At 42.1% G+C, this 26,287-nt stretch overlaps 2 protein-coding genes across 10 annotated transcripts in view; one reads left to right on the forward strand and one right to left on the reverse strand.

Annotated features, from left to right (window-relative positions):
- STX3 (syntaxin 3) overlaps positions 1–5,737 on the forward strand; it is a 47,802-nt gene extending 42,065 nt beyond the window's left edge. For 4 of the 9 annotated variants that reach the window (XM_055356207.2, XM_031015895.3, XM_055356206.2 and 1 more), the window contains 2 exons: positions 298–411; positions 3,805–5,737. In XM_055356207.2, the coding sequence (XP_055212182.1) occupies positions 298–381 (84 nt within the window). In that variant the 3' untranslated portion in view covers positions 382–411; positions 3,805–5,737. Of the gene's footprint in view, positions 1–297; positions 412–3,804 lie in introns of those variants that run through there. The other 5 variants (XM_031015899.3, XM_055356209.2, XM_063693181.1 and 2 more) reach the window with 2 other exon arrangements.
- Positions 5,738–9,179: 3,442 nt separating this feature from the next.
- Positions 9,180–13,929, reverse strand: MRPL16 (mitochondrial ribosomal protein L16). The gene is made up of 4 exons (XM_004051278.5): positions 13,644–13,929; positions 12,896–12,961; positions 10,747–10,895; positions 9,180–9,877 (listed from the first exon to the last, which is right to left on the reverse strand). The coding sequence occupies exons 1-4, from the start codon at positions 13,696–13,698 to the stop codon at positions 9,392–9,394; spliced, it is 756 nt and encodes a 251-aa protein (XP_004051326.4). The 5' UTR covers positions 13,699–13,929; the 3' UTR covers positions 9,180–9,391.
- Between the last annotated feature and the right edge of the window lie 12,358 nt (positions 13,930–26,287).

Raw genomic sequence — 26,287 nt, forward strand, 5'->3', positions numbered from 1 at the left:
CTACAGTCCTAGGTACTCAGGAGGCTGAGGCAGGAGGATCACTTGAGCCCAGGAGGTCGAGGCTGCGGTGAGCCATGATCATGCCACTGCACTCTAGCCTGAGTGATAGAGAAAAACCCTGTCTTAAAAATAAATGAACTATCCTAGAAGGATGTCTGTATGTAGAGAGGTAGGCCTCTTACTCAGACTGGTAAGATATTTTCTATGTAGAGGTGACAGGGGTTAGGTTTTGGATGAGTTGTTATTGTTTTGGTTGTTTGTAATAATGATTTGTTTTTGTCTTATTCCTCTCTCCAGAAATTGATAATTATCATTGTGCTAGTAGTTGTGTTGCTGGGCATTTTAGCATTGATTATTGGACTTTCCGTTGGGCTGAAATAAGAGTGGCCTAAGAGGCTGCTGCACTGAAATGTAAGTAAACGAGTGGTTCTTGGGGACTCTGGATTTGGCTCCTCAAGAGGAAATTAGCTTGGGATTTCAAATTCCTCTTCTTTCCCCCTATGATTGTCCTTGGACACACTGAGCTTTCTAAAACTTTCAGTAGCCTGTGGATTCTTTATCTCCTTATAGTTCTATTGGTTTCTGGCTGCAGTACGTGGATGAGCTCTCCATTTGTTCTTATCCTGTAGATTCTGTCCCCAGTCTCTGTCTTGTCATATTACCACTTCTTCCAGCATACCTGAGCACCCCAGGTGACTCCCCTTACTCAGGAAGCATGCTTCTAAGTTGGGTACACCTCTGTCTTGGATCTGGAGTCTGTCTTCTGAATTCTTACTGTTTTTCATGGATGTTGGGCTTTACTTTCTGTATCCTTTTCAATGTAAATGAAACTCTGAATTGGGATTTGGATCTGCAGAGTTTTCTCTGTTGCTGACTGGTTGGGTCTTAAATGATGATAGTTAACACACTTTTGAGTGTTGTGTTGTACCAGACAATGTACTAAACACCTTATACACATATCATTGAATCCTTACAACATCCTTTGAGACACATACAGTGTTATGCACATTTTACAGACAAAGAAACTCAGTCAAAGAGAATGTTGAATAACAGGGCCAAGTTCACACAGCTAATAGTGGACCTAGCTTCTCTTTGTAAAAGAAGGTAGCCACTTATCATTAACTATAAAGCCTGGAGAACCTTAGAGGATAGTGATGCTAAAATTTAGACTATTCATTTTCTTGAAAATTTGTTAAAAGTGATAGACTTACCACTGAATCACTGTTTTTTTGTGTTTTTTTTTGAGACGGAGTCTTGCTCTATCTCCCAGCCTGGAGTGCAGTGGCATGATCTCGGCTCACTGCAACCTCCGCCTCCTGGATTCAAGCAATTCTCCTGCCTCAGCCTCCTGAGTAGCTGGGATTACAGGCACATGCCACAGCGCCTAGCTAATTTTTGTATTATTAGTAGAGATGGGGTTTTGCCATGTTGGCCAGAATGCCTTGAACTCCTGACCTCAGGTGATTTGCCCGCCTAAGCTGGGATTACAGGCGTGAGCCACTGCACCCGGCCTGAATCACGTTTTTGTTGTTGTTGTTGTTTTTTGTTTGTTTTTTGAGACGAAGTCTCGTTCTTGTCCCCCAGGCTGGAGTGCAGTGGCGCGATCTCAGCTCACTGCAACCTCCGCCTCCTGGGTTCAAGTGATTCTCCTGCCTCAGCCTCCCGAGAAGCTGGGATTATAGGTGCCTGCAACTACGCCCGGCTAATTTTTGTAATTTTAGTAGAGACGAGGTTTCACCATGTTGGCCATGCTGGTCTCAAACTCCTGACCTCAGGTGATCCACCCGCCTCGGCCTCCCAAAGTGCTAGGATTACAGGCATGAGCCACTGCACCCGGCCTGAATCACGTTTAATAGTAGTGAGTATATCAATCTGGTTATTGGGACTATTAAGACTTTTGTGACTTTAAAACAAACAATTTTTTGTTGTTGTTGAGATTGTGTGTTGCTCTGTCGCCCAGGCTGGAGCGCAGTGGTGCGATCTTAGCTCACTGCAACCTCTGCCTCCCAGGCTCAAGTGATCCTTCCGCCTCAGCCTTCTGAGTAGCTGGGACTATAGGTGTACACCAACACGCCAAGATAACTTTTATATTTTTTGTAGAGATGGGGTTTTGCCATGTCACCCAGGCTGGTCTTGAACTCCTGGACTCAAGCGATCCACCTGCCTTGGCCTCCCAAAGTGCTGGGATTACAGGCATGAGCCACTGCGCCCAGCCAGTGACTTTTAAAATATTTTTCTGAATAAAATATAGCATGCATTGTTAAAAAAAAACCTATAAAATACAGAAAACATAAAACTAATGAACTTTTAATATTATTGCTGATAACCTTGTGGCACGTTCACATACCCAGACATAGTTTTACATAGTTCAGACTATATTATCCATAGTTTTGTACCCAGTTAGAAAATTATAAGCATCATTCCACAGCATTAAAATCTCTTTGTAAATCTAATTTTCAATATGAGATTGTGGCCATACTCTCAAATATTTAACATTTTCACAATGTTGGAGGTTTATGTTATTTTGCTGTAGCTAACAGTGTGACTAACCTTATTTAATATTTTCCTCATTTAAATTTTCTCTTTATTACCAACTCATATAAGTTGGATTACTGAAATAACAGGTACAAACATTTTTAAGACTTGGCACATAATACCATGCCAGTACCCAGAGCTGTGCCTTCCTTTTATATTTGTTTCAGTGTGTCTCTTCTTATTCCTCCTCATTCCATGTGACCAGAGGATCTAAAAGTCAGCTTATTATAGCATTGAGCATTCAACTTCATCTTGAAAGATAAGCAACAGTGAGATGAACAACCTCTCATAGACAGGTGGTTGGTTGCTTTTTTTTTCCCCCTCTTTTTTCTGGCACTTGGAGTCTAGCCCTTGACTTTTTTGTATGTGAACTTTAAATTTTGGTTTGGCTTTGAACAATCTGATTGAAATAGATGTTGAAATTTTAAAAAGATATAAGAGTTGTTATTTTTCCATATCCTTGGATGAAAGATGATATGCAAATTTGTGTTGCCCCTTTCTATTCCTAATTCCAGGACTTCAGAAGGTATATGAATCATTTTTCAGGACGTAACTCCTCAAAGAGGAGCAGACTAATTAATATGTTGTTTTTGGTTGACTAACCCTATCTTTAACCGCTAAATTGCTGAGCAGTTGTTAAGCTGCTTTTTTTGTAGTGTATTCCATGTTCCCTAACAAAGTCAAGACTGATTGTTGCCTAGGTCTGGACTCTCCTCTTCCTCCATGTCACCCAAGGGAGAGAGGTCTCTGAACAGGAGGGCAGACAGTGTGTTTATATTTCCTAGTAATGTGCCAGCTGCTTGCGCTAAGATCATAGTATCCTCATTTTACAGACGGGGAAAGAGCAATGAAGTTAAGGAACTTGCCCAAGACTACGTAGCTCATAAGGTGGAGCAGCCATAATATGACCCCTGAACTTTTTCCATAGGCTTTTCATTGTGTCCTTCTGTTTTCTAAAAGAAAGGCAGCAGGGAGTTCATGAAGATCGAGAACCAGAAAACAGCTCCTGCAGCCTGTCTTCAGGAGCGGTGCTGCTGTGGGACCTGCAGAGCAGGTGTTTTCACTAGGGATTGTCCCTTCCCACCACGTCCTTCCATGGGTGTGGACAGCCTGTGAGAAGGCTTATAAAAGGCCTAGAGGCTTTTCTATTTTTTTCCCCTCTCACAGTAGGGCTTTTTGTTCTTTGTACAGTGGGATATTTAACTCCAGGTTCTGTCCTGGGTTTGTCTATTTCATAGTGATTTCTGGTCTTTCCTCCCCACCTTCCAGGTTTGTGGCTGACTCCTTCTGTTGCCCTTTGCCTTCTTCCTGTGTACTGATCAGCTCCTCCTTTCCCTGCCTCCTAGAAACTGATTTCACTCCAGACTGGTGTGGCCACCCTTGTCTTCAGATGAGAATGAAGTCTGAATGGCCTTCCTGAGAGCGAGTGCGACCCATTCCTTTGTTTCCTTGCGACCACCCTTGGACCTGACTCAGCTAACAATCTAGCCCTGGGGGAATGTGATCTACCTGATGCGACCCTGAGTTCTCCCCAGAGCCTCCTCCTGCCCCACCAGCTCTCAAGTACCTTTTCTCCTGGACTGTGTGAACCCACCCAGCTTTCTTCCTCCCTGTTGTGTGTCAGATTATGCCTTGCACCTGGGAGAGCTCTTGTGAGACCCTCCCAAGGTGCTGTATTTTTCTACCTCATGGAGTATTCTCCCAGAAACTGCAATGTATTTTTTTTAGGGGAGTATCTTTAACAAAGCAGAAGGATTCTTCTAAGTTTGGCAACAAGAAGGCTTGGATCTGAGTCTTCTACCTGGCAGGATGCCAATCCTGTTTGTTGTCCGTATGTCCTGAAAACATGAGGGACTGGCAGATGTCATTTTGGTCTAAAGAGCTGACTTGTTTGAAATTCAGCCTTAAATTAAGCTCTTAGTTGTTCAGCTTGGGGGGCAACTTTGATTTTTCTCTGTGTTGTAGTCTCTCATATTTACTCAAGGAGGGACCAGGATGATACAGTCATCTGAGGTTATGCTTTGCAAAAGGCTGACGGTATGGAATATGTTTCCATGTCTGAGTCTTAGAAACTGGCTGCTCATTGTTAGAAAGTGATGTTTTGTGAGACTATTGTCTTGGGGCCAAAAATAATCAGGGATTTTAAATTGGGCAAGGGACAAGGTGCTAGAATCCTAAGCTCTGGAAATATTTCATGACACTGGTGTAATCACTCATGTGTTCCAGATGTATTCTAATTGTGTATGAAATGTATGTACACATAAGTGTGTGTGTCTCAGGAAGTAGGAAATAAAAATGGAAGCTATTATGACCTCAAAAAAAAAAAAAAGCCAACTTTGAGCTAGGATAAAAATTGGGTAAAGGACATTTGTTTACCTGCAAATGAATCACTGTGGAAATGTGATCTTCCCATATCATCAAGAAACTTGTTTTCTGGATGAATACTGGGAGAATAAAATGAGAACTCTGGAGTGAGCTAAATTGATCCCAATTAAGTTTTTCTGCTTAGCAGACAGAAGGTATAATTTTTTGACACCCTTCCCCACCTGGTGCCTATGCTAGGCTTGTCCTGAGAACATCCCTCAGTAACTTGATATTCATATGACCTACAGGATGTCCCATCTGCAGGGCTGAGTCAGTTGGGGAACACCAGAGGCTACACAGTAGCTCTTCCTGCTACTGGGTTAATGAGCTTGGCAGGTTCTTTGTCTCACTCAATTCTTACCGTGGAAGCAGCAGCAGCAGCCGCCAGGAAATCTTCAAGTGTAGTGTCTGTGCTAACCCAGTGGTAAATCCCTTAGATCCCCTGCTGGTCTCTGGCAGTCTCCTTGATTTTGGGTACCATGTATATTTTCCGCTTTGACTTTAACGCTTTCTAGGATAGGTTAAGCACCCTTAATTCAGGCACTGTCCATTAGCTTCCTTTGCAAAGGCTACTTATGGCCGGTCACAATCCAGCACTCAGACAGAGCCAAGGCAATATCCTCTTGCCCATGGCTATGATGTCAGACAGTGGATGGGCTCCAGCAACAAGAGACAAAATCACTAAAGGCCTTTGCTCTCCTCTGACATTGAGGCCTGGGGCTTACAGTTTGGAATACAACATGTGAAGGTTTTTGTTGTTGTTTGTATTTTTTAGATGTAAACTTGATTATTTTATTGCTAATTTAAAAATAAAAATGACTTTGTATTGATTGTGAAACGGTTCTGGCTCTGTCTCCATGCAGAAACACAATGATCTGGTGCCACCATGTGGTGATTTTTATTCAGGTTTTAGAATGCAGTTCACATCTTTTTAAGCCATGTGCTGGATCAGATGGTTCAAAAGTGCAATTTTTGAACATGGTTTAACTCCCACAGAATGCAGTGTAACTATGTTTGTGTTTCAGATTTGAGGTGTTCCCCCCAAAATAATTTGGTTCAGTCCTTGGGAGTATCTGGCTTTAGGAGGAAATGGGGGAGATCTGTCACGATGTTATCTAGAAGGTGGAATGACCATACCAAACATCCTCTGGGAATCCTTTTAATCTAACTTGAATGTCTCACCAAAAATAACATTTCTGTTGGCATTCTGGGTCCTAGAAGCCAGATCCATCTCCTTTTTCCTTCTGTTGCTCTCTTCCTTCACACCCTCTTCCATGTCCACATGCACTTATCTCCCTGCAGAATACTTTTTGCGATGATGTTTCTCATGTATTCTTTCTTTCCTTGTCTGGATGAGCAGAAGAAGATCATGATCATGATCTGCTGTATTATCCTTGCGATCATCTTAGCTTCCACCATTGGGAGCATATTTGCCTGAAAAAGGTGAGCCATCTGTGGGGAGGGTCAGACCTTCTTTCACTGACTTGAAACCTTTGCGTCTTGGGGGCACTCTAGGTGCCTTAATCTGGGTGGGATTAGGTGCTAATAACGGTTAGAGAAAACTAAAGAAAGGGATGTTTCAGAGACAGAAAAGTGAGTGAAGAATGAACTGTTAGTAGGTAGTCTGTGGGAGGAGGGGGGAGACAGAAGGTGGCAATCTGTCCTATAACCTGGTGTGGCAGAATGCTTTGTACAGGTGAAGGATATTGATTCCTGCTAAACAGTTTGAGCCTTGGTATCTGGAAGTGACAAAAAGAACAAGAATTAGTTCTTGCATTAGGTGCATCTTGAACTTTTTGGAAGAGGGCCGGCCACACAGTAAATTCAAATTAAATTTCTTCCCTTTCAAGGTTAATGAAAGTTAACACAGCCTTGTGTGTAGTCCCTTACCCCGGGTAAGAGGGATTTGGTGATCCCAGCCACGAACACCATGCTATATAATCTATGATTTTTTTCCTCCATTTTTCTATTATCTCCCACAGCCGTCACAGATTGATCGACTGGCATTTCTAATCCTCCTTCCACTTCTGTGGTACCATCACTTCTCCACGCAGACTCCTCATCAGCTTCTCCTCTTTCCATTATGAAACTTCTTAAGAAACAGGGCACCAATCAACTACTTATTAAGAATTATGCAAAGAACAAACGTATACAGAATTGGGTGGAGGACAGGGACAGGGAGTACAGATACATAGCTGATTAGGCAGATGGTTTAAAGGAGGACTGCAGGGTAGAGAAGCAAGCAGAGTGGGTGCCTCTTTAGGAAGTGACACTTACAGCCTGCACGTGCAGTATGGCTGTGAAGGGGCAGATATCATAGCACACCTAACTCAACAGGATCTTACTTGAACTGCTGTGAGTTGGTCAAGTCAGGGCACTTCTGCTCTTCAGGCTCCTCTAGGTCTCACCTTTGACCACCCTACATCTGTTTCCTCTTTCAGGCTCCAGTAGTAGTCTTAAAAGTGAAGTTTTTCTAAGGATAAGCACATGCCTGTCTTGCTCACTGCTGTGTCCCCACTTTTTAGCACAGCGCCTGCTTGCTTACAGGTACTCAAATATCTGCTGACTTAATTACTTATAATTAAGCTCTTATTTCAGTCACGGACAAAGCCTTGGGTTTGACTCCTAAACTCTTTAAGGTACCAATGAGAACGTGGTTTGTTACTATCAGAGGCTATGTAAAATCGCTTGGGAATGGGCTGATCTGCTTACGCAAAAATGCTACCAACCTTTCAAACCCCATTACCACAACATGAAACTTTAAAGTGCTTTTTCTATGGGTGGTGATGGTGGAGTTCTAGCAACAGCCTCTTAATCTGTGGAGAAGATGGCTGGCCCCAGGACTGTGGTTCAATAACGAAATACAGGCCCACAAAATAAAAGAAATAGGTTTATAGCATGACTGAACTCACACATCAGTAGAACACTCTGTGAACCATAACAAAGAACATATAAAGGTGTCAAGTGAGAAAGGTGAAATGAGGTTATCACTCACTTCACCTCTCACCTGATTTGTGTTGCTAGCTGAAACTGCTGGCCAGTAACATATGTGTAAGAAACTGTTATAGGCCGGGCACGGTGGCTCATGCCTGTAATCACAGCACTTTGGGAGGCCAAGGCAGGTGGATCACCAGACTGACCAACATAGTGAAACCCCCTCTCTACAAAAAATACAAAAATTAGCCAGGCATGGTGGCTTGCACCTGTATTCCCAGCTACTTGGGAGGCTGAGGCAGGAGAATTGCTTGAATGCAAGAGGCGGAAGTTGCAGTGAGCCGAGATCGCGCCACTGCACTCCAGCCTGGGCAACAAGAGCTAAATTCCATCTCAAAAAAAAAAAAAAAAAGAAAGAAACTGTTCTTAATACTTAATATTGTCCCCAATTCCATTCAAGGTTCAGTTGTGTTCAGCTTTAAAACCAGCTATGTGAATGTGAGTTCTAGTGCAGATTATTTAGTGATTATGTAACTAAAATTGATGAAAAAATCACAGTATACAACTGTGAGGAGCACACAACTGCTAAGTTTGTACTTTTGAAAGTAAATTATTTGTTTGATACCTTATTTTTTAAGAAAGTGGGATTAAAAAATATTTTGGTCAGTGCTGTTTTCTACCCACCTTCAAAAGCCAATGGTTTGAGATTTCTATTAATTTGTGCTTCCTTTAGTTTTAATAGGGGATAGAAGACTGCAGCTGGTTAGGTCTGGAAAACATTAATCTGGGCAAACGGAGCTGGAGCTGTGAGGATCTGAGTCCCGGGGGCCCTCATTCACTAGCAGTAAGAATTTAAGTGGTGCATGGCACATAGCACTGTACTAGATTCTGCAGGGGCACAAACATAGAGCCAAACACTCTCCCTCTTGGAGAATTTCAGACCCAGAAAAGGCCATGCAGTTCTAACTTTTGTCATCGGTTCGTTTTGCTAAAAGGCAAAGGGTATGTTCCTTGCATATTGTCCAACATCCCCCTTCCAAGATTGTGAGAAGATGGGTAGCTGGGCATCAATAAATATTGAATCAATTGACCTATGTACTGTTGTTTTTTTCTTACTCTAAAAATGTGTTTTTAACCTAGTAAAATATCACAGACACCGGCTCCTGAAGTGTGTACGTATAAAAGGCAGTATAAACATTTAAGTGAGACTCGCATCATAGATGGGGGAATGCAAACATTTGTTTCAGCTTTCATGTTCATCTTACACCCCAGGAGGACCAAGAACTCTTTAGTCATTGAGGCCTATTTCTTAATCTTTTAAGGGATTAAGAATGACCAATGAGAAGTTATATCCTGAAGTGATGTTTAAATTTTATTTAATAAAAATACAGTTTTCTTTTTAAATTAACAAATAACATTGTTTTTCAGAAATCTACTCAAATGCTGCTCCTTAGTTATGGCTTAAGAGCTACCCAAAGACTTTAGTGGGTAGGCTGAGGGGAATAGAAATGCAGAATCCTTCTTTCAATAGCCTATATACAGTTATCTCCTACACTCACTACACACGTTTGGGCATGTAGAACTTGCCCCAGTATTTCCCCTTGTGGGTCAAGTCATATGGGCTCAGTACTTTCCGTATGCCCAGCATGTTGGCAGTGGCTATTCGCTCAAATGTCCAGGGGTTCTGGTTGTTACGTTCTCTTTCCTCTTGATCTTTTCGCATCTTCTCTAGAGTCCTGCGGCTCACAGCCTTTGCTGCGAAGGGCAACTTGTGGGCAACCTGGTCAAGGAAACCTTGCACTTCTTCAAATTCACAACGCCCACCCATCTCTACAATAAGGCGGCCAGCCTTCACAGGTGTCACGTAGTGGTCAATGGCACCTTTGCCTCCCCCCATGCGATGCCCAACACTTTTGCGAGTGATGGGCTTGAAAGGGGCTGGTACCCGCCATATGGCAAACATGTTCTTGGGGTCCATAGAGCGGTTGATTGTCAGGCGCATCATTTCAAAGTGGCCCCAATGCAGGTAGCCACCACCCAATGCCTAAAAGTGAATGGGAGAATTAGAAACACATGCGGACTTCGACATCATCTATGGGCTCATTATTTTGTCTCTTCTAGTAACTGTGGCTTCAGTGATACAACTGAAAATAAAAATCTAAGGTCTAATAAGTCCCATGGAGGAAAAGCTTAGGGTACACAGTAATAGAGTGAAGGGGGACCCATTTCAGTGGAGAGCCAGGAAGGCTTCTTTGAAGAGGTGACATCTAAAGCTAAGACCAGAATAAAAAGAACTAGCCAAGGGAAAAGAGAGGAGTGTGCCAGGCATAAGAAAGGCTTATGTGGAGGCCCTGGCACAGCAGAGGGCTTGGCAAGTTGAACAGAAGCCAATGTGGCTGGAGTAGGGTGAGGAATGGGGAGAGTGGGCAGGAGGTTCTGAGAGGTCAGTGGGGGTGATTATGTAGGCTGCAGGAAGAGGACTTTGGAATATCACTCTGGCTGCCTGGTGGAAAACAAATCCTAGTGCACACCCATTTGTGTGGCTGCTGACATCAAGTCTTCATGGAAGCTACTCAACAAGTAAGGAAACAGCTGTCTTCCACATCCTATATTGTGGATGGTTTTATTTTTACCAGGGCTTGAAAAGATCTCATGATCTGATTATGGGGCACATTAGCTAGCCCCTTCCTTCTGCTTTTACGTTATTTTCACTCTACATTAAAAAAAAAAAAAGATGTATAACCCAAATGTTTACTGGGTACCCAGTAGCCTCTGTACATACCAGTTTAAAGAGCAACTGGTAGCAGTTCTAATAAAAACTGTGGAGGAAGAGACTAAATTATCTCAAGGAGTATGAGATTTTGTTATTCCCTAGCTTCCATCCCATTGCTGCTCGATGCTGAATTCACTCACCAAGATTGCAAAATTGCCTTCTGTAAACTCCGTAGCTTCAGTGGAAGGTCCCCGTATGTCACTTAAATTTTTAGGTTCTCTTCTTACTTTTGGCACAAGTGGTGCCCTTTCAATAAATCTAAGCTTGGGTTTTTCAGGAATGGAAACATCTAAAAGAAGCACAGACAACCAGGATAAAGTAAAACTATACATCTCAAAAGATCTGTTTTCCTAGAAAGATTTATAACAGGTGAAAGTCTTAATTTCTTTCTTCTTCATTTTTTGGTAGAGACAGGGTCTCACTATGTTGCCCAGGTTGGTTTCAAACTCCTGGCCTCAAGTGATTTTCCTGCCTTTACCTCCCAAAGTGTTGGGATTACAAGTGCGAGCCACCATATCCAGCCTGAAAGTCTTAAAGTTACCACTGAACAGTAACTGTAAAGGTATATTACATTTTTGCAGATGCTTTTAGTGACACTGGAATCTTCTGGCTGTGACAGTCGCTAATGCAAATGTTTCTAAAACTTTAAAGATAGCAAAGTTTTATCCTTTGAATCCAAATGCACTTATTAATCACCAACTCTGTGCTTAACACTGTAACAGGGATTGTTTGGAAATCACTAGTTCACTTAATCTTTAAAATAACTTTATAGCCTTGGTATTCTTTCAGGGCTCCCTTTTTAAAAATTTTAAACTTGTCAAAGTTTAACACAGCTATATCAAAGGGCCAAATTAAAAATACATAGCTCAGTGAATTACCAGAAAGTGAACACATGAACACACATCACTATTACCCAGATCAACAAACAGGATATTAGGCAGGTAGTATTTTTAATCTCCATTTTATAGAAGAGGAACCCGAGGGCTAAAAACACTTTATAATCTGGTCTATGCCATCCAGTTCAACAGCAAAGCTACATACCATGTCACAAAAATATATACATATATTTCCCTGCCTCTCTGGATGTTAATGGGGGTAGTGGAAGAATACTATATTGTACATAAAAATATCTAAGTTCTCCAGCTCTGCCACATTCTTGTTGAGAAACTTACAACCTAGGAATCCTTTGATCAATGCTCTTTTTGTCATATATGCAGGGACTTTTCATGCTGAGACCTGCACAGGTCAGTGTGCCAGGTTTGGGTGGGTAGGCAAAACTTCAGGCCAGACATGTGACATCTTCTTTATCATCCTTGACGATTTGGGGAAAAAAGTTAACATACAAATCATTTTTAAAAATTTCTTAAATGAACCAAGTATGGCTTTATAATGGAGACAAATACAAAATAGAAGAGTTTGAGGAAATACCAAATTATTACTATCAGAGTTTCAGAAGCTGCCCCTCAACTTCTATATGTAGCTACAGAGAATCTTAGTAATGCTTTCTTTCACCTACAAGTCAAAATGTACTTTCAAAACGTGGTTTAACAATTCTGTACAGAAGACCCTCAGATGTACAGACCCTATTCATTTTTCTGAGGGTTCCAGTGTATTTCTTTTTTAAAAAGTAAACTAGTTTTACGATATTGTGGCTTAAATTTAACAAATTAAAGCTTTTTCACATATCGTTAGATGACTGCATATATGTAAACTTATTTGGAAAGAACATCAAAAGTCCAGGTTTATTTTTTTCTTTTGAGACAGAGTCTCACTCTGTTGCCCAGGCTGGAGTGCAGTGGCCTCCTGAGTAGCTGGGATTACAGGTGTAAACTACCACGCCCAGCTAATATTTTGTATTTTTAGTAGAGATGGGGTTTCACCAGGTTGGCAGGCTGGTCTCCAACTCCTGGCCTCAAGTGATCCACCCGCCTCCGCCTCCTAAAGTGCTGTGATTACAGGCGTGAGCCACCATGCCCGCTCAAAAATCCAGATTTCAGGCCAATGACTACTGGCTGAGTGGACCATGGGACACACACCAGTGGGAGGTGTTAGGGGAGCTATCTCATTAGACGCTGCTCCGTAAGAGCAGGGAACTTTTTTGGTTTCCTTTGTCTTTGATTTATTTCTACTGCTCAGAATATTAGTTGGCAAAACTGTAAGCTCTAAAAACATATTTATTGAAAGAGTGAACGGGGATGGGAAACACGAGAACATTCCTATGTCATCTCCCACCCGCTCCTGGTTTCCATCAGAGAAAGATTTACGAACAGGAGAAAGACAAGCTCTCACCTTCAAAACTTGGTACTGGGAGCAGTGTCTTTACGCCAGCACTGGCGGGGAGGGGTGCCCAGGAATCTACAAAGACAAATCAAGTTAAACGACGAAGGTAACAAGGCCGGGACCCCGATACAACCTGGGCCAAAGGTACTACTTATTTTTATTTATTTTATTTTTTTGAGACGGAGTCTTGCTCTGTCGCCCAGGCTCCAGTGCAGCGGCGCGATCTCGGCTCACTGCAACCTCCGCCTCCCGGGTTCAAGAGATTCTCCTGCCTCAGCCTCCGGACTAGCTGGGATTACAGGCGCCCACCACCACGCCCAGCTAATTTTTTTTTGTATTTTCAGTAGAGACCGGGTTTCACCATGTTGGCCAGGCTGGTTTCAAACTACTGACCTCAAGTGATTCGCCCGCCTCGGCCTCCCAAAGTGCTGCTATTAAAGGCGTGAGCCACCGCGCCCGCCCAAAAGTACTTCCGCCGGAGGAGTCTTGAGGTGTGGGATGCGGTTTCCACTAAATGGACTCAAAGGCTCAGGCTCCGCAAAAGGCCAGCCAGGATCTCTGGGCGCCGACTCCCAGACGCAGCTGTGACCCTCTTGCACGAACCCCTACGGTGGAGGTCGGCGGTGCGATAGCGTAGTCCCTAACCAGTGCTTCACCAAGCATATGCAGAGCCGCCTTTTGGGTTAGGGAGAAAAAGCACTGGAGGGTGGGGGAGGAAGAGGGGTAAAGTCTTTAGGAACCAAAAGGGACTTCTGACCTGACAAGGGCGCCCGCAGGAGCGGCGCACTAGCGCGAGCCAGCAGCCTCCACATGGTCACGGGCGTCCGGCGGCGCGGAGCTCCCCCAGCGACTCCAGCTGTCTCCTGCACCCAGGTAAGCAGCGGCGCTCTACTACCTAGCTGTAATCGGCTCAAGACACCGCTCAGTGGGGCCGGAAGTTGTGTTCACTCGGGTCCACTCCGCAGAGTCCCGACGGAAGCGAAAGAAACTCGAGCGACGGGGGTTGAGTTCCGGAGGAGGTTGAGTTCCTCCGGTCAAAGGCGCTGTCCGCCCAGCCACGCCCAGGGGCCCCGTTGGCTCTCTAGGGTTCTCCTTCCAATCTCCAGTCTTTCCCCAGAAGAAGAGGGCGGCGGGGCGGGGAGTCTTTTGTTTTATTTATTTATTTTTCTGCGGAGTACAACTGTCAGTGCCTGCCGGTTGCTTAGCAAGGTGGTCCCTTACGATTCACAGCCTTTGAGATGTTTTTCTAGGGGACCCCTCAAAGACATTAGGAGAATACCAGATTTGGCAATGGTTTAACATGTATAGGGCAATTGCAATGTGTCATTGAGTACCTCATTCGTTAGTCCTGCCAACGAATCTATGAGATAAGTCATTATACTTATTTTGCAGATTCCATCCTGAGGGTGAAATAATTTAACTTGTTCTGGGTCATACAACAGGAAAACAGTACCATCAGAATTTGAGCACAGTCTGTGATTCCAGAGATCTCAGTGAATGAACAATATTGTTGATGAAAAGAGTGAAATTCTGTAAGATATTGGAAGAGATTTATTCTGAGCCAAATATGAGCAACCATGGCCTGTGACACAGCCCTCAGGGGGTCCTGAGAACATGTGCCCAAGGTGGTAGAAGTGCAGCTTGGCTTTATACATATTAGAGGGGCATGAGACATCAATCAAATGCATTTAAGAAATACATTGGTTTGGTTCAGAAAGGCGGGACAAGTCAAGGTGGGCTTCTAGGCTATAGGTAAATGTAAACATTTTCTGGTTGACAATTGGTTGAGTTTGTCCAAAGACCTGGGATGGATAGAAAGGAATGTTCAGGTTAAACATAAATGATTGTAGAGACAAGTTTTATTATGCAGAGGAAGCTCTTAGATAGCAGACTTTAGAGAAAGACTGTTGTAAATTGTTTTTTTATCAACTTAAAGGGTGCCTGGAGGCCGGGCGCAGTGGTTCATGCCTGTAATCCCAGCACTTTGAGAGGCCGAAGCGGGCAGATTACCTGAGGTCAGGAGTTCGAGACCAGCCTGACCAACATGGTGAAACCCCGTCTCTACTAAAAATACAAAAAATTAGCCGGACATGGTGGCGGGTGCCTGTAATCCCAGCTACTCGGGAAGCTGAGGCAGGAGAATCACTTGAACCTAGGAGGCGGAGGTTGCAGTGAGCCGAGATCACACCACTGCACTCCAGACTCCAGACTGGGCAAGACAGAGAAAAAAAAAATATGCCTGGCTCTTAGTTGATTGTCTCCTGGATCTGGGAAGGAAGGAAGGAAAACAAAGGGGAAAGAGCATACCTATAGAAATGGATTTTTCCCGCAAGAGACTTTGCAGGGCAATTTCAAGATATGGCAAAGAAATATATTTTGGGGTTAAATTTTTTTTTCTTTGTCTCATAATGTTATGCCAGAGTCATGTTGAAAAGTAAGTCACAATATATAGGGTCAAATAAAACCTATCTGATGAGAATTTATGGTTTGTAGGGCATGATTCCCTTAGGCAGGAATTTGGGCAAGATAAAAAATCAGAGCTTAGTCCTCAAGTTGAATATTGTGCAATATTGTTTTGAGTGAAAAATGAAGTGGCACTAAAATCACGGTTTGATTGGTCTCTAAGTCTTTTGGTACCCCAAAACTTCTACCTTATTGTTTATTTCAAAAGAGCCAAAAAGTGCAATCTATGGATCCAGTGCAATCCCTATCAAAATTCCAATGCCATTTTTCACAGAAATAGGAAAAACAACCCTTAAATTCATTTGGAACCACAAAAGACCCTGAATAGCCCGAACAATCTGGAACAAAAAGAACAAAGCTGGAGGCATCACACTTCCTGACTTCAAAACATAAGTTGATTGTAATCGAAACAGCACGGTATGGCAGAGAAATAGACACATTGACCAAATGAATAGGATAGAGAGCCCAGAAATAAACACACACATTTATACTTCATTGATTTGTTTTTTTTTTCTTGAGACATAGTCTCACTCTGTCGCCCAGGCTGGAGTACAGTGGTGCGATCTCGGCTCACTGCCACTTCCTCCTGCTGGGTTCAAGCGATTCTTCCACCTCAGCCTCTCTAGTAACTGGGACTACAGGGGTGTGCCACCACGCCTGGCTAATTTTTTCTATTTTTAGTAGAGAAGGGGTTTTGCCATGTTGGCCAGGCTAGTCTCAAACTCCTCAGGTGATCCACCCACCTTGGCCTCCCACAGTGCTGGGACTACAGGCATGAGCCATGATGCCTGGCGCAGTCCATTGATTTTTGACAAAGGTGCCAAGAAAACATAATGGGGGAATGATAGTCTCTTCAACAAATGACGTTGGGAAAACCGGGTATTCACATGCAGATTGAAATTGGACCCTTGTCTCATACCACATACAACTTAAAATAGGTTAAAGATTTAAATATAAGACCTGAAAGTGTAAAACTGTCAAGAGGCATTTGAACCAGAGTGACTCCATCTGGAATAAAGGCTGGGTAAAATGACGCTGAGGTCTACTAGGCTGCATTGCCAGGAGATTAGGCATTCCTAGTCACAGGATATTTATGGTTAAGGGAACAGTTAATAATGTTTACCAGGGCCAGGCTTGGTGGTGCATGCCCATAGTCCCAGCTACTTGGGAGGCTGAGGTGGGAGGATAGTTTGAGCCAGGGAGGCAGAGGTTGCAGTGAGCTGTGATAGCGCAATTGCACTACAGCCTGTGCCCAGCAAGACCCCACCTCAAAAAAACAAAATGATGTTTACTGAACAGGCTCAGGACTTAACAGACCCAGGAAATGTCTTGATGTCCCAATATCTTAATAACGAAAGCATTCTTAGTGTAAGGATAAGTTTCACAGATGGATGTGGTGGCTCACGCCTGTAATCCCAGCACTTTGGGAGGCCGAGGACGGTGGATCACCTGAGGACAGGAGTTTGAGACCAGCCTGGCCAACATGGTGAAACCCTGTCTCTATTAAAAAATACAAAAATTAGCTGGGTGTGATGGTGGGTACCTGTAATCCTAGCTACTCAGGAGGCTGAGGCAGGAGAATCACTTGAATTAGGAGGCGGATGTTGCAGTGAGCTGAGATCGTGCCATTGTACTCCAGCCTGGGTGACAAGAGCGAAACTCCGTCCCACAAAAAAAAAAAAAAAAGAATGTTTCACTTTCAATTTAATAATATAGATTCTTGCAAAAGACAGTAGTTACACAAAGATTAACAATCCTTTGTCACAAGCACTTGTAGTAGAACACATCTCCCCCTGATTTTTTTTGCTTTGTTATCTTGTATATAAACGAGCATTATACCAAAGGCAGATGTGTTTCTCCTCTTGCTTTTGGGAGTGCTCTGTCTATGGAGTAGCTATTCTTTCTTTTTTATTTACATTCTTAATAAACTTACTTTCACTTTGCTCTGTGGACTCACCCCCAAATTCTTTCTTGCACAAGATCCAAAAACCCTCTCTTGAGATCTGGATTGAGACACTTTCCTGTAACAAAACTACTAGAAGAAACTGTGAACCCTGAAAATCTAAGACAGGTCTCAGTTAATTTAGAAAGTTTTTTTTAACAAGGTTGAGGATGTGTGCCCATGACACAGCCTCAGGAGGTCCCGATGACATGTGCCCAAGGTGGTTAGAGCACAGTTTGATTTTATACACTTTAGTGGGACATGAGACATCAGTCAACATATGTAAGATGAACATTGGTTTGGTCTGGAAAGGCTGTACAACTCAAAATGGGGAGGGGACTTCCAGGTCATAGGTAGATAAGAGACAAATGGTTGCATTCTTTTGAGTTTCTGACTAGCCTCTCCAAAGGAGACAATCAGATATGTATTTATCCCAGTGAGCAAAGAGGTGACTTTGAATAGAATGGGAGGCAGGTTGGCCCTAAGCAGTTCCCAGCTTGACTTTTCCCTTTAGGTTAGTGATTTGGGGGTTCCAAGATTTATTTTTCTTTCACATTTTCCCCCTTTTCTTTTATTAAAATCTTTTGGAGAGATCATTTTATGAGGTTTGACAATGTGATGCTTTTACGGTGCACTTAAAAATTTTTTTTAAATGAGGACATATCTTAGTGTCTAAACCACGCTCTTCCTTAAAAACCAGAGTAAGCTCTGTTGCAGTTAACTATTTTAGTCAAAAAAAACCAAAACAAAACAGGTAACACAATACAAAAGCAAACAGTTTAAGAGCTGAGATGAACTTGTCTGTTTACGTTCTTGGGGTCCCATAAGAAAAACAGGTTTCTCCCCCAAAGGGAGTCTGGCACTTTCTCATCTCAGTTTTCTTTAAGGAACCCCAGGCTATTATTAAACTATTTTAGGTCCCCTATGCAGCAGAGGGGGCAAGATAAAGGAGAGACAGAAGTAAATGAAGAAACCAGAATTCAGTCAACTGAGTGGGAAAAAACTTTTGCTCAAAAAAAGACAGGGTCCTAGGAGAAAAACAGAACAAAAATGTGAGGGCCTTTTAAATACAAACACATCCACATGCACACATACATATACACATCTTGGATGTTAGCTTTTAATTAGGGTGACTTTTAACCATTGAGCTCCTTTTAAAATAGATGTTTTTAAATCTTATTACTGTATTTCTGTTCTTTCAGAAGTACAGCCATTGCTCTTTCAGTTTGGCCTGGCTAGCAAAAAGGTGGCCTTGTTATGTAAATAAAGCTCCTTAAGTAGTCAAAATAAAAAATCTTTTCTTTTTTTTTTATGGGAATTTAGCCACTTCAGAGGCCTCGTTCCCCATAATTTGGAACATTCCCTTGGATTTGATCAAGTTGAATAGAATTGGTCAAACCCAGTGGGAAAAGACTGAAACAACAACAAAAACAGAAACAAACAACAACAACAACAGCAACAAAAACCAGTTAAGCAAAACAAGGGATCGCACAACTTATGTGATCACTGAGCACTCTAATGTTAAGGAGAAATTAAGACCAGTTGGTTGTTAATTTTAACTTTATCCAAGACAAATCCCAATTCAGTTACTTACCCAGGGATGGCTCTCAGGCTGAAGACTGCTCTTTACTATCCTAGAAGCAGCAAAAAACCCCCTTCATCTTCCCTGTTGGAAGTAGCTCAAATTCCATAAAGGAGTTACCTACCTTCCATTGTTATGGAAGCAGGAAAAACTTGCCTTCCTTGTGTTGGAAGCAAGTAAAACTCCAAAAAAAAAAAAAAAAAAAAAAAAAAGGGAGGGTTTATACAGCAAAATAAACTTTAGATCTTGACCAAATTTTGGGAGATCAGGGATTCTCTGGAGGGGGTGCTCCCAGACCTCAGCAAATTGTCCTTTTGGTTTGAGCCATAAAGTTAGCTCATGCTGGTACCAAGGACCGATAGATTTGTCAAAGGTAAGAGGCACCTCCACTCAGAATCCCCCTGTGGTTACCAAAATGTGAACCCTGAAAAATCTGAGACAGGTCTCAGTTAATTTAGAAAGTTTATTTTAACAGGGTTGAGGATGCGTGCCTGTGACACAGCCTCTGGAGGCCCTGACGACATGTACCCAAGTTGGTCACAGCACAGTTTGGCTTTACACATTTTAGGGAGACATGAGACATCAATCAACATATGTGAGATGAACATTGGTTCAGTCTGGAAAGGCTATACAACTCAAAGTGGGGAAGGGGCTTCCAGGTCACAGGTAGATAAAAGACAAATGGTTGCATTCTTTTGAGTTTCTGACTAGCCTCTCCAAATGAGGCAATCAGATATGCATTTATCTCAGTGAGTAGAGGGGCGACTTTGATTAGAATGAGAGGCAGGTTGGCCCTAAACTGTTCCCAGCTTGACTTTTCCCTTTAGATTAGTGATTCTGGGGGCCCAGGATATTTTTCTTTCATAAAACCATACAGGAAAAGTTCCACAACATTGGTGTGAGAATGAATTTTTGGAAATGACCTCAAAAGCACAGACAACAAAAGCAGAAATAGACAAAGGGGATGACATCAAAGTAAAAAGCTTTTACACAGCAATGGAAATAATTGACAAAATGAAGAGACAACAGACAGAATGGGAGAAAACGTTTACAAATTAAACAGCAGGGGTTAATATTAAAAATGTATAAGGAACTCAACTCAACAGCAACAAAACAAATAACCCATTTAAAAAATAAGCAAAGGACCTAAACAGACATTTCTCAAAAGAGGACCAACAAAGAGCTAACAGGTACATGCAAAAATGCTAAGCATCGCTGATCATTAGGGAAATGCAAATTAAAACCACAATGAGATATCACCTCACACCTGTTAAAATGGCAATTATCAAAAAGATGAAAGATAATACGTTGGCAAGTATGTGGAGAAAATGATGTAACTCTTGTACATTGTTAGTGGGAATGAAAATTAGTACATTATTGTTGTAGAAAATGGGATGGAAGTTCCTCAAAAAACTCTGTGTGTGTGTGTTTGTGTATGCATGCATGTGCATGTACACTATCTTTTAATACACCACTTGGGTTTTTGCTGATCAAAATGTAACCATAATGTCATAATAAATTACCTTGAAACTTCTTCACTCCAAGTGTGCAGAGCTCCTCAAGGGACTTGTTAATGTTAGCTTCCTCATCAATTTAGCTTCTACGGACCGATTGTGGTGGCTCACGCCTGTAATCCCTGCACTTTGGGAGGCCAAGGTGGGTGGATTACTTGAGCTCAGGAGTTCGGGACCGGCGTGGCCAACATGGTAAAACCCGTCTCTACTAAAATACAAAAATTAGCTGGGTGTGGTGGTGCGTACCTGTAATCCCAGCTACTCGGAAAGCTGAGGCAGGAGAATTACTTGAACCCAGGAGGCAGTGGTTGTAGTGAGCCGAGATTGTGCCACTGCACTCCAGCCTGGGTGACAGAGGGAGACTCCATCTCAAAAAAAAAAAAGAAAAGAAAAGAAAAGAAAAAAAATTAGCTTCTACATGCTTTAGAGCATTTGTAAAAGGGCAATGATACCATAGATTTTGCCAGAACAAAAAACAATATTCTCTAATAAAATATTAACCATTAACATATTAGCATGATTTACTCTTTACAAAGGACTTTCACATACACATAGATTATTTTACTGGAATCCTATTATGTACATGATAATGGTGGATATAACACACAGAAATCATTAAGATTATTAAGATCATTGCACAGAGCTGGGATTTCCATTCAAGTGTCTATTCATTCAACAAACATCTCTTGAGCATCTACTATAGTGCCATGAGCAAAATTAATGTGTCTACACTTATTCCAGAGGTTTCAAGGTAAATTAAATTCAGTCTCAACTGGAAGAGTTACTGAAGTTTTACAAGAAAGCCATTTCAGCTGTTCTCATCTATTAAGTCAACAGGTGCAAAAAATGCATCAACTCTTTAATTGTGTGACCAAGAAGAAAGAACAAAGCCAATTAATCTTATTGTTTTCTGTCTCAGTATTCATGGGTTATATTAAAGTATTTCTATGAATGTGTTCATCATAATGAATCATTATTGCTGCTCAATTAAATTACTTACAAATCTGTTATTATAGGCCGTGCTGCAATAAGCAGCCTTGTACATTTTTGTTATTTTGTATTTCTTTTGGGCACTTTCAAAAGGAGAAATTTATGGATCAAAGGGAATGTTCATTTTATGTCTTTTGACTTTATACAGTTGTGCAAAATTGGCCTCCATGAACAGCCTATCAGAGTGTTTTCTTGATCAACACCCTTGCTAAAGAAGGATATTATAATTTTTCTATGGCTTTGCCAATATGAAAGGTGAAAAACACCACTCAGTGTTACATTTATAACAGGATGTTAAAATGCGATTGTTTCTGCCTCAGTTTTGCTTGGGAACACAAGGTAATCTCCACATTTCAAAGTGAGGTGCTGGGCCTTTTAGGCAGTTTATGCAGCAGGTGGTAGGAACTGGCTTTGCTATTTTTAGCTGCCCATTCTCTGCCAGCCTGTAAAAAACACTAGAAAAGCCAAGAAAGGAAGTGGAGACTGGAGATTATAATAAAGATTTCGTTAACACAGTTGTTGTTGTACTGTGAGTTTCATGCCTTCCCCTCTTCAATGGCAAGGGTTGGGGGGTGCTCCATCAAGCCCAATGAAAGACATTTCTAGATCATTCAGAGAGTTTAATATAACTCTTCTGCAGTTTAAGGGACAGTGGGCGTTGGGGTTTGACACTGGCTTGAGAAAATGATATGTTTGGAGGCTGGTGGAAGCTGCCTGTGGCATCAAAAGTAGAGAGCTGCAGTTGTGAAGTAGCCACATTTCCATTGATGGTGGGGCAAAGGCATGCATGTCCTGTTGACTAGGTGTGGACTCCATGACTAGGTGTGGACTCCAGTGTAGAGTGCCAAGGTAGGGTTTCTTACATCAACAGAACTGCATCAAAGACAGGGAGAAAGAAGGTGGAGTAGGTGTGATGATGGATGTCCTGGGCCTGAGGGAAGAATCGTGTGCAACCAGCCAACAACTCAGCAGAGATGAATTTGCCTGCATCAAGGGAACAGCAGATGAGAGATCCACAGCAGGTGTGTGTGTGTGTGTCTGTGTGCATGTGTGTTTGTGCATGTGAAACATTTGATATCTTGAAGTCCTGACCCCTTGTACTTCAGAATGTCAAAGAGAGGTCCTGGAAAAGATCCTTCCTCACAGCCCTTAGAAGTGACAAGCAACCCCGCAGACACCTTGATTTCAGACTTCCAGCCTCCAGAACAGTGAGGCAATAAGATTCTGTTATTTAAGCCACCCAGTGTATGGTACTTTGTTTGTTTAGAGACAGGATATCACTATTAAAGCACCCTCTTTCTCTCATGAGTGCTTTATGAATTCTTCTTTAAGAAGGAAAGTACTGCTGAGTGCTGTATTTGTTTCCTAGAGCTGCCATGACAAAGTACCACAGGCTGGACACAGTGGCTCACACCTGTAAGCCAGCACTTTGGGAGGCTGAGGTGGGAGAATTGCTTGAGTCCAGGACTTTAAGAACAGCCTGGGCAACAGAGTGACACCCTGTCTCTAACAAACAAACAAACAAACAAACACACAAACACACAAACGAACACAAAACAAAGTACCACACACTGGGCGGCTTAAACAACAGAATCTTATTGCCTCACTGTTCTGGAGGCTGGAAGTCTGAAATCAAGGTGTCTGCAGGGTTGCTTGCTGCTTCTAAGGGCTGTGAGGAAGGATCTTTTCCAGGCCTCTCTTTAGCGTGGAGATGACCGTCTTCTTCCGACATCTCTTCACATCATCTTTCTTCTGTATATGTCTGTCTGTGTGAATGCAAATTTCAGCGAATTGGATTAGAGCCCATCCTAATGACCTCATTTTAACTTGATTACCACTGTAAAAATACTGTCTCCAAATAAGGTTACATTCTGAAGTGCTAGGGGTTAGGTCTTCAAGATGATATATTTTTTGAAGGATCCTATTCAGCTCACATCAGGTGCCACCATCCCAGAGGCATCGTAAATAGTGAGAGACTGGGGATAGGAAAGATCTTACCTGATTAGTAAAAGTGCAAGATGAGGAAACAGGTTCACCCCATGCTCCCCATTTTGTTTTTACTATTATATCTCTGTCTGAAGCAGGGCCGAGCTGGGGGAGGAGAGTCACTTTTCTTTTAAATGGAATTCAGAGTTGTGACTGTTACACAGAATTAGACGTTTTAGGTCCTGAAGTGAGAATGTTTTCTGTGATTAGAAGTGACAACACAACTTTTTAATTTTTATGTTTTAAATAAGAGAGTAATGAGAAAATACAAAAACCAAACAAACAACACACACAAAAAATCAAACCCAACCCAGCCTCACAGAGTTGATTTGGATAACCAGTAGTAAACTAAAGTTGATTTCTGATGACGTTCTCTGAATTTTACTTAATATAACCTACATACTGATTGTAGGTTAGTTTGCATTTCCTTAATGATAAGTGATGTCAAATTTTTTCTCATGTCCTTGATTTCACATATTTTGTCTATTTGTTTTCTGTATGTGTGATTTGCTTGTATACTTAGTCCATTTTTTAATTATTTTGCTTTTTTTCTTATCAATTCAAAATTGCTTATTTATTAAGTATATTACCTCCTATTAGGTTGTATATGTTTTATTTTTATTTATTTATATTTTTTGAGATGGAGTTTCACTCTTGTTATCCAGGCTGGAGTGCAGTGGGGTGATCTCAGCTCACTGCAAACTCTGTCTCCCAGGTTCAAGTGATTCTTCTGCCTTAGTGTCCTGAGTAGCTGGGATTACAGGTGCGCACCACCAGGCCCAGCCAATTTTTGTATTTTTAGTAGAGATGAGTCTTCACCATATAGGCCATGCTGGTCTTGAATCCCTGACCTCAGGTGATCCACTGGCCTTGGCCTCCCAAAGTGCTGGGATTACAGGCATGAACCACTGTGCCCAGCTGGTTGTATATTTTCATTTTTTTCAGTTTTCAATATATCTTGATTGTTTTTGAAGTAGAACCATTTATAATTTTTATGCAGTAAAATCTGTCAGTAATAGTCTTAAGAATTTTGACTTTCAGCCAGGTGCAGTGTCTCATGCCTGTAATCCCAACACTTTGGGAGGCTGAGATGAGAGTATTGCCTGAGCCCAGGAGTCCAAGGCTGGCTTGGGCAAAACAGCAAGAGTCCATCTCTACAAAAATAAAATATTGGCCAGACTTGGAGGCTCATGCCTGTACTCCCTGTTGCTTGAGACGCTGAGGCAAGAGGATTGCTTGAGCCCAGGAGCCTGAGGCTGCAGTGAGCTGTGATTGTGCCACTGCACTCCAGCTTGGGCGACATAGTAAGACCCTGTCTCAGAAAAAAAAAAAAGAAAGAAACAAAAAGAATAAGTCAAATATATTAATAATAATATTAATATTTGACTTACTTTGATAATTCAAAATATATTGATACTGCTTATAAAGGCCAGAGGTAGGGATATAACATAATTCTTTCTCAAAGTTGAAAATTCTCATTTAATATGTGACTTTATTTATTTATTTATTTTTTGAGACAGAGTCTCACTCTGTCGCCCAGGCTGGAGTGCAGTGGCGCGATCTCGGCTCACTGCAAGCTCTGCATCCCGGGTTCATGCCATTCTCCTGCCTCAGCCTCCCGAGTAGCTGGGACTACAGGTGCCCACCCCCATGCCCGGCTAATTTTTTGTATTTTTAGTAGAGAGGGGGCTTCACCGTGTTAGCCAGGATGGTCTCGATCTCCTGACTTTGTGATCCACCCGCCTCGGCCAATCAAAGTGCTGGGATTACAGGCGTGAGCCACCGCGCCCGGCCTATTTATTTTTATTTTTTATTTTTTTGAGACAGAATCTTGTTCTTCTGCCTAGGCTGGAGTGCAGTGGCGTGATCTCTGCTCACTGCAGCCTCCGCCTCCCAGGTTCAAGCGATTCTCCTGCCTCAGCCTCCAAAGTGGCTGGGATTATAGGCGCATGCCACCATGCCTGACTCATTTTTGTAGTTTTAGTAGAGATGGGGTTTCATCATATTGGCCAGACTGGTCTTGAACTTCTGACCTCAAATAGTTCACCTGCCTCAACCTCCCAAAGTGCTAGGATTACAGGTGTGAGCCACCGGGCCTGGCCTTAATATGTGACTTTATAATGTACTAAATTCTCACAGCTTTCGGGAGTTCCTTTTGACATTTTCTTCCATTCATATGCTCTGAGACTGGTGCTACATTGTTTTAGTCATTGTCACTTTATTACACATTTTTATATCTGTTCAGTCAAGTTCTTTGTTTTTGCACTCTGCAAAAAAACATACTGGCTATGTTTAACATGTTTGTTCTTCAAGATAAAATTAAGTCCACACTCTCCGTTTTCATTTTCTTGGCTAGAATTCTCATTCCTCTCTTTTTTTTTTTCATTTTAATCTGAGAACCGTTTGCACTTCTGACAAAGCTGAGGCTTTTGCTATTTCAAAGAATTGCAGGATCTCAGTTTGAGGCGACTGGAGGTGTCAGATATTTAGTTCCAGTTCCTCAACAGTGTACCTCAACCACATACTTGTTATATAGGTTATTCACACATCTAATGAAAGACAAGTGCAATTGTATACAATCCCTAAATGGAGGGAAAGTATTTGCTAGCAATCTTCCTTTCTTTCTTTTCTGCATCTTCACAAAATAGTTATGCTCAATCGACCCTTCCCCACTTTACCCTCCCAAGTAGCTGTCACTATAGATCTGTGCTACTAGGCCCGGCTAATGTTTAAATTTTTCATAGAGACGGTGTGGTGTTTCATTATGTCGCCCCAGCTGATCTACGAACTCCTGGGCTCATACGAGACTTTACCGTGTATGTCCAGTAGAGGTCACAAAGTGCTTATTATAGACACTGAAACCTCAACCAAATGCGTGCTTGGGCATTTGTATTATGCAATAATGAGCACATATAAATGATTAT

This window comes from Gorilla gorilla, chromosome 9, assembly GCF_029281585.2.
Source record: "Gorilla gorilla gorilla isolate KB3781 chromosome 9, NHGRI_mGorGor1-v2.1_pri, whole genome shotgun sequence".
In the NCBI taxonomy this organism is placed as follows: Eukaryota; Metazoa; Chordata; class Mammalia; order Primates; family Hominidae; genus Gorilla; species Gorilla gorilla.